Source organism: Pezoporus flaviventris, unplaced genomic scaffold (genome assembly GCF_033815535.1).
Source record: "Pezoporus flaviventris isolate CSIRO_AGI_PZ_B2104156 unplaced genomic scaffold, CSIRO_AGI_Pfla_v1 ptg000063l, whole genome shotgun sequence".
Lineage (NCBI taxonomy): Eukaryota > Metazoa > Chordata > Aves > Psittaciformes > Psittacidae > Pezoporus > Pezoporus flaviventris.
The window spans coordinates 2,377,996-2,386,302 of NW_026892611.1; the positions used below are offsets into that span (position 1 = coordinate 2,377,996).

An 8,307-nucleotide genomic window follows, 5' to 3' on the forward strand; every position below is an offset into this window, starting at 1 on the left:
ACCAGCTGCTCTTGGCTCAGCTCATCCTGAGCATCACCGCCTCCTGCTCTGGTACATGGCCACAGGGCCTTGGGCATCAGCCATCTGCTGAAACTGGTGCAGCAGCAGCAGCAGCTGCGATACAGAGACAGGGTTCTGCAAAGTGACTTCCAAAATCAGAGTGCCCTATGGCAATAAATACAAAGCCCTACCTTTTCACTAATAAAAGAGTATATTCCCAGCACAGGGAGTATATGGAAAGTGGAGTCACTGCTAGAGACAACCGAATTCACGTGTTAGTTCTGCTGCAGGGAGTTTGGAGCTGGTAAACTCTGTGTGAACACTGTCTTGAGCAGCCCAAAGTATCTCCCACCTCCAAAGGCACCACAAATCCACTCCTATTCCCCCAAACCAATGTTTAACCGGATGCTGTGGGTCAATATTTGCCTCAAACAGGGGCTGGTGCCGAAGGTCGCTGTGGTGGGGAGGAGGGATGAGCTGGACAAGCTCCCCCACACAGAGCCATCAGCCACGCTAAGGCAGGTGCCAGCTCCAACCTGGACAACCTCAGGTAAGGGGCAAATGAACCTGGATTTGATAGTAAATAGGGGCTTCTCCAGTGAGCCATAGTGTTTCTCTGGGAGAGAGGGGTGAACTGGGTAGAGTGATAAAGGATGGACCAGGGAGGAAAGGGGCATTCAGGGTTATTATAGAGCTGCAGGATTTGGAATGAGGAATGGAATGACCTCAAGTTCTGCTCCTTCCACTTGGAAATTCGGGTCACAGAGCAGTAGTTTTGGGTGAAAGCTCAGAGAAGGGGAAGCAGCCCTAGGAATAAAGTGTCTGGCAGCTGTGTTGAGAGCTGCTCTTTGGGATGGAGGCTTTATGTCAAGAAGATCTGTTATTTAGGTTGGAAAGGGAGAAGTGTCGTTTATCCATAGCCCTGGAAGCCCTGCTCTCTGTATCCCATACTGGAAGCGAAGCACAGGGTTAGGAGAGGCTGTGATTTGCCAGCCAAGGGGGAAGGCGAATGCTGGGAAGGGGAGGACTCTCTATTCCAGGACATATTGCTCAGAAACTGCTCTGCCATTGCAATTTCTATGTGCAAAGTCTCTCCCAGACAGCACCTGCTGAGTGCCCACAGCCCCACTGAAGCAGGTTAGTAACCCTTCTCCCAAGAGCCAAGGATGCTGTGCCCATACCTCCATGGTTTGCATGGGGAAGGGAGCAGAGGCTCTCATCCTCTTCCAAAGGCACAGTGTGTGCAGGTCTGATTAGGAAAACACCATTTGCAATCCAGAGGAATGAGGGCAATGGGGTCAGAAATGCAGGATCCAAGCAGGAGAGTGTCATGGAGGAGCCTGCCTGTGGTTACAGCTCTGCTGCCGTGCGGGTCCCTGTTCCTCTCCGATTTCCCTGCCTTGGCATTGGACCCAGGAGCCCTGTGTTGTTTCTTTGCAGCATTGTGCAGCTCCCTGTTGCTTTCTGCAGGCTCCTGAGCCAACCTGTTTGGCCAGGTTGATCGTTTTCTCCCTGTAGACCCAGATAGGCTCAGCTTGCTGCTGCCAGGCAGCTGGAAAGAGCTCCTCTCTCAGCTGGTCCTTCTGTTCCAGAAACATGGTGCTCCTCTGGGGTCCGTGGCTGCTCTGCCTATCTGCTCTGCACAGTCACCTAAGGGTAAGTTGTGATGCTGGGGGGGCTCTGGCCAGCAAGGGGAGCAAAGTGGGTCTTCTGCACCAGCCCATGGGGCAAATACCGACTGATGCTTCTGGAAGCACACTGATGGAGGACGCTGCTTCTCTGCTATGGGGTTAGCCCGAGCCCTAGAGCAGGCAGGTTTCTGATCTTCTTTTTCCCAGCTAAAATAGGTGTGGGTGTTCTCATTATTCAAGTGGATTTCGGTAGAAGCTCTTTGGAAACTTGGCTTCGACTGTATTTAGTGTCCATGACCTTCAGGAGTTAACAGGAGGCTGTTTAGTAGCAGCTTTCTTTTCACCCCCGTTTTCAATCTGGATCCCTGTCAGATCTGAGATTGCAAAACTGCACTGCTCACTCTCCAAGGGATACAGGAGTTTGTACCCTTCTGGCCTGGTCTCTTTCCAAACAAATCCACTATTTGCAGCCTCTCCCTGCTCCTGCTCACTTCCACTTCTGCACAGTGGATCCCACTGCATCAGGGTCTGCATCCTGAAGCTGCAACTGCACTGGTGCCAGCCTCTGACCCGGCCCCATGGGGATGTGTTAGGAATGGGAGTCTTGAGGAATTGTAGCACATGACTTTGTTTCTTTGTTGTGTATTTTCCCTTCCCCTACAGTTTTCTTCAGTACAAGCCATTGAGCAAAAGCGTCTCTTCTTAGACAAGGATGGGGACCTGAAGGTAAGCAACGACTGGTTCCAGCAAGGGGACTGAAGTTCCACTGTGCTATTTGCAATGGTTTCCCTGAGATAGGAAGGGCTCAGGCAGTGCAATCTAACAGTGCCAGTGCAATGAGAAAGTCCATCTATCTGCTGGCTTCCCTCCCTGCTGCTGCCAGTGCTGTGCTCCTTTATGCTGCAAGCATATGGGGTAATCAGTAGCTGGAATGTACAGGGACTGGCGAGTGGGTTGTTTAAGTTCTGATTGATAAGGGAAGATGAGGAAAACAACTAGCTATGAGGGTGACAGGGAGAAAGACCTGGAGCTGGTGCTACCCATCCAGCCTGGCTCTGACAGCGCAGTAGAGGAATGTTATCGGATGTGTGTGGGAACAGAGAGATCTGAGGGGGAAAAACATGTGTTTCAGACCATGCCAATGTGAGGACAGTGGTGGCAGTGCTGTAGGCTACAGCTCAGAAAGATGTAAAATGAGGAAGTTCGGAGAGAAGAGGGATGGGATGGAACAGAACAGACAAGGCAGATGCCCGGAGGAGGATTTGAGCCAGAATGGATCCAGGCTGTGACAGCAGTAGAGGTACTGACCGATGCCGAGTGCTAAAATGTGTGAGAGGAGGAGGTGAAATCAAGGTTGAGGATGATGGATCTATGAAAGGGGAAGGCAAAGGACATGTGCTGAGCAGGTCATGGTTCTTGCCCTCAACCCATGCCTCTGGGCTCATTTACCTGGGGCAGGCCCTGGGACCAAGCAGAGAACCACTGCAAGACCCTCACTTGCCCATTCTCACAGGATACAAAACCTTCTGTGTCCCAAACTCATTGAGGTGCTTTTAACCTTCAGGTTAAAAGGCAAACTGAAGTGAATACACCACCAGAGCAGAGGAGCTGGAGTTTTCTGGACCCATTTAGTGTGCAGTGAAGCCCATGAGGGATGGTATTGCCCTGCTCCTGTTTTCCCAGCCCTATCCTCCTTGTTTCTCCCTAGGATGTGAAACACGCTGGAGTTGAACAGTCTGCTCTGCTGGGAGCAGGGGGGGTGTTGAACACAGACCTGGCAGACTTTGCCTATGACACCTTCCAGGATACTGATGGATCCATGTTACCTTTCACCACCAACTCGCCAGGCACGAAGAATGACTGGAACACAGATGAATCCATAGCTGGGGCTGTGGGCTGTTATGAACAGCAACCATCTGGGGAGATTGCCTCTTCTTCAGAAGAAGGACAGAGTGAAGATAAAAGCTGTGAGATGACTTGGAAGAAGAGCCAGAGGCTAGCAGATGGCTTGATGAGATTCAGCATCGATCTCTTGAGAGAAGTCCAGCTGGAGTCCAACAGGACCAATGTGATCCTGTCACCCCTCAGCATCGCCCTCGCCTTGTCTCACTTGGCACTGGGTAACTTGTTAGCTACAAAAGCACCGTTTCCTGTACCCCCTCCTAGGAACCACTGTGTCGAATGCCATGATTAAATACAGCACCTTCCACTTCATCTTACTCCTGCGGCTTTAATTAGGCACAATTACTATAGAAGCTGCCCTCTGTGGCCCTGCTGAGGCTCCTATGCTTAGGTTTCTCCAGCCTCATTTGTAAGGCACTGGCTGTTCCTAGCAGTGGGAAGCTAGATCCCTGTTTTCCACTACATGGGCATGACCTAACAGGAATCTGACTTTGCTTTTTAGGAGCAGCAAATCAGACAGAGAAGCACTTGCTGGAGGTGATGCATCTGCAGTCGGTGCCCTGTGTCCACCACATGTTGGGCACCCTTCGGAGGAGGCTCACGGAATCCACCCTCAGCCTTGCATCCCGTCTGTACCTGCAGAAAGGTGAGAGGAGGGATCCTACTGGCATGGGATAAACCTCTGCTTGACAGAGAGTGACGGAAGCACGCTGGCATACTGGGAATCATCCCTAAGCAATCCTCCTGGGGGGGTGTCACACTACTGGCTGGTAACTTTATGTGGAATTCTTCCCTTCCTCCAGGATTTGAGGTGAAAGACAAGTTCCTGGAGGATTCAGAGAAATTCTATGGAGCAAAGCCCATGACTCTTTCTGGGATCAATAAAGATGACCTCACAGCCATAAATAAGTGGGTAAAGGAAGCAACTCATGGGCAAATACCCACCTTCCTACAGCAGCTCCCTGAAAACATAGTGATGCTCTTGCTCAATGCCATCCATTTCCACGGTGAGGCCTTACTTTCCAAGAGCAGTAGTTAGAAATGTACCAGTTTCCTGCAAGCACTGTAGCTGAACGGCATCTCCTTTCATTGCTTCCTGCTAGGCAATCTGCTTGTTCTGTTCTTGTTCATCTGCTGTTCCTCTTGCTTGGATTTCTTTACAGCAATGATTCCCAACTGCTTCCCATGTGCTAAAAATGCTACCTGACAGCAGAGCCAGAATGCAGGAGGTGAAACCTGTATTTTTGCCTCCTTATTCAGGATCCCAGACAGCAGCACATCCCTGCTCATCTCAGTCACATCAAACGCAACTCACTACACAGCAACCACAGAGCTCAGAGGCAGCACAGTGGTCAGGCACATCTTCCTCTTTTAATTCCCTGAGGCTTCTGCATTGAAACACAGACCAAGCACTTGCTTCCAGTGTAAATCTGTGAATCTTTGAGCTTGGTCTTGGAACACTGTTTCACCCTGCACAGTACAAAGGCTCTCCATTTTTCAAAGCACAAACATCCTTTACTTTATCTTCACAGCCTTCAGTAATCTCCCACACTGAGGCATGAGGATTAATCCCTGTTCTTTGTGTTAGTCCACAGTCCCTCTCTGGAAGATAAGAGCTTCCTGCTGTTAGGGCTTTTCCAGCCCTGGTACTGTATTTCACAGCCCTCTTCACTGTATTTCTACTTTCCTGGTCACTAATCTGCCTTGTTGAAGAAGTTATGATAGGAGGGGTGTCAGAGGGGCAGTTTCTGTTTTCCTACCCAAATTTAACTGTTGATTTCTAAACTTCTGGTTTTGCAGGGTTCTGGAGGAGTAAGTTTGATCCCAGCTTCACTGGCCCAGATGTATTCCACCTTGACAATGAGTTTGTGGTCCCAGTTGAGATGATGAAAGCCCAGAAGTACTCCCTGAGCTGGTTTACACTGGAGTCCCACGACCTTCAGGTAGACCCCCATTAGGAGCACAAGTTTGGATTGGAATTACCTCTTCCTATGATATTTTACTGACTGCAAATATTCTCTCCCAACCCCCCAAATGTCTCTTAACAGGCATAATACACAAAAGCTTAATAAGCATCCTTTGCCCTAGCAAGAACGTTGAGCCTTCGCTCTCAGTCTATAGCAAAAAGATAGATAGATAGATAGATAGATAGATAGATAGATAGATAGATAGATAGATAGATATCCCCAGTAAGTGGGAATTAATGGAGTTTAAAAAATTAAAGATAAATGAGGAAATATGGGATATATGGAAAGGAATTCCCTCAGACAATGTTCTGTTGGAGCCCTTCAGAACACAGCTACTGCCAGAGTGGGTACAGTGTTTGTGCATGTGGGCTTCCACTCTACCATGCGTTCAATCTCTACCAATCAGTGGCTAAATACTACAGCCTAATGCTGTTATTCCAACAAACTTTGTCCAGATTCCTGCTTCCCAACAGGCTGTTCTCATCCCATAGCTAGACTGGTTCTGTAGACCAATTGGAAAAAGGCTGTATTAAAAGCATAACTTTCTGGACTTGCTTTTCTCTTCCCTGATTCTGGTTGGTTTTATTTCCAGGTGGCCAAGTTTCCCTTTAAGAGTAACATGAGTTTTGTGGTCATTGTACCAAACCAGTATACTTGGAATACCTCCCATGTGCTGGAGAAATTCCCTTTTGGACAACTATGCAGGCTTTTCCCCACAGAGGTACCCACTGCAGTGAAGATCCCCAAAATAAAATTGGATCACCACCTGGAACTCAACAGGGTTCTCAGTCAAATGGGTAAGGATTTGCATGGAATAAGTGAAGCTGATCACTCTATATGGCATCTGTTCGCTGACACCAAACCCTACCATTCTTGTTTCTAAAGCTGTGCCTCACAGCTTGCTCCAGATAACATCCAAACTCTTCCATCCCTTATTCCTTTCCTCCTCCTTACTCTTTGCTTGCCTAGCACCAAATGTTTGGCTCCAACAAGATGATACTATAGAGGAAGCAGCATTCACAGTTCCTCCCAATCTTTACAAGTTCTTCCTATTCCCCTGTTTGTAGCCAAGACCAACATCCTCCTGCATGTCAACCTTTATCTCTTACTTGGTCATTTAACATAGTGTCCAGGACACTAGAGAGAATGCAGATCACACTTACTGAAACAGAACACCATGACCTGCATTTCCAAATGAGAATTAATCAAGAATTCACTTTGTTTTGCAGAATTGCTTAAAAAATACCTCTAAAAATGTTCCCAGCCAAGCAAGAAAGAACCTTCAGCCTTGCTGCTTTTAAAGGATGACTTTAAGTTCTCACACTACCGTTCTGGTTTTGGCACCCTCAGCTCTTCATATAGAGAAGGGCTGGCTGGCTTGCAGCTCTTGTTTCTGTTTCCTGCCAGTTCTCCAGCCCATGGTGGACAATACAGATGAGGGAACTGCCTCCTTTGGACAGAGCTGGTGACACCAACTGGGTTTACTGAGGTTAACTTGGTCTCATTTCTCTGTAGGCCTCCAGGAACTGTTCACAAGCCCAAACCTCCAGAAGATCACAGAGAAGCCTCTCTTTGTATCCAGTATACAGCATCAGTCTACCCTGGAGCTTAAAGAAGACGGGGTGGAAGCATCTGCTGCCACCAGTGTTGCTATGTCACGCTCAGTCTCTGCCTTCAGCCTCGACCGTCCCTTTGTCTTCATTATCTTTGAAGATGAAACAGGCATCCCACTCTTCATAGGCAGTGTGCAGAACCCAAACCCCAATGCTGCTCCCCAGCTCAAAGAGCCACAGGACTCATATGAAGCAAAGGATGCCAATGAGTACCCCATGCCCAAATAAGAGAGGATCAGAGCCTTAAGTGTTCTGGGACTGCTACCTGACCCTTTGGACCAGCTAATAGCGGCCTTCTGTCCTTGGAGACCTCCTTCTGAGGCCTCAGGAGGCAATCCCTTGCTGTCTTCCTTTACAGATCCCTAAAGACCAGTCCTGGGATAGCCCATTCCAGCCTTGATGAGCTTCTCCAGGCTGGGGTTCCTCTCTGTTGAACCTTGAAAAGCTTGTTCTGCCTGGATTTCCCTTCCAGGGCTCTTAGTCCTCGAAGGGAGACTTCCTTGTCCCCAGACTCTTATTTAGAGTCTTTATTAAGCTCTTACCAGAGTCCCCTGTAGCCTGGAATCACCATTAGCATCTGGCAGCCTGGACAACAGCCAGAGATATTAATATGGCTCTTGCTTCCACAGTTCCTGGGAACATGTCTACTTCCAAGTGTTCCTCTGAAAACTATCTGTAACCACCTAGAAGCGACCTCTAGATCCCCTGGACCAGGAACCAGTTGTCTCCTCTAGGATGTGTCACAGCCATTTCCAGGCACAAGCTCTTCTCAAAGATTCCCTTTTCCTACTCCTTGGCTATTGGGATCTGATGGGGGAGGGCCTGCAGTGGGGGAACCCCTTTGGATCCTTATTGGCAGCCCTTTTCCTGGGAAACTCTAGGTTCTTGGGTAATGCTAGATTTTGAAAGACATATTTTATAGTGTTTTTTAGTAATTTTTATGTTGGCAGAATAATAAAGAGTAAAGCAGAATATACTTGCTTAAGGTGTTACATTGAAAGACCCAACAGAGAAAAAGGCACACAACTTGGATAACTGCAAAGAGTGGGAGGAAAACAGGGTCTGTAAGGTGAAATGGCTCATCCATAAAGACTGTCCAAGGACTGAGACCAAGAAGCTTCAGGCATCTCACTGCAGGGTATGCAGGGAACACTCACTGTCAGAGATGGCTTTGTGAAATGGGCAGAATTCCTT

The 8,307-nt window shown here is 48.4% G+C and overlaps 1 protein-coding gene across 2 annotated transcripts; it reads left to right on the forward strand.

The window, feature by feature from the left end:
- Positions 1–374: 374 nt before the first annotated feature.
- On the forward strand, positions 375–8,087 carry SERPINF2 (serpin family F member 2). 2 transcript variants are annotated; one of them, XM_061470031.1, is made up of 9 exons: positions 375–550; positions 1,593–1,656; positions 2,295–2,357; positions 3,340–3,751; positions 4,036–4,179; positions 4,337–4,540; positions 5,334–5,476; positions 6,093–6,297; positions 7,016–8,087. In XM_061470031.1, the coding sequence occupies exons 2-9, from the start codon at positions 1,597–1,599 to the stop codon at positions 7,339–7,341; spliced, it is 1,557 nt and encodes a 518-aa protein (XP_061326015.1). In that variant the 5' UTR covers positions 375–550; positions 1,593–1,596; the 3' UTR covers positions 7,342–8,087. The 2 variants fall into 2 exon arrangements, with proteins under 2 accessions (XP_061326015.1, XP_061326016.1); XM_061470032.1 differs by lacking the exon at positions 375–550 and adding an exon at positions 1,039–1,137.
- Positions 8,088–8,307: the final 220 nt, after the last annotated feature.

Excerpts from the sequence above, each read along its gene's own strand:
- SERPINF2 (XM_061470031.1), top strand. The coding sequence starts at position 1,597 with ATGGTGCTCCTCTGGGGTCCGTGGCTGCTCTGCCTATCTGCTCTGCAC. Across the intron at positions 4,541-5,333 it reads CAATGCCATCCATTTCCACG|GGTTCTGGAGGAGTAAGTTT; the intron begins GTGAGGCCTTAC and ends CTGGTTTTGCAG. Across the intron at positions 5,477-6,092 it reads TGGAGTCCCACGACCTTCAG|GTGGCCAAGTTTCCCTTTAA; the intron begins GTAGACCCCCAT and ends TTTTATTTCCAG.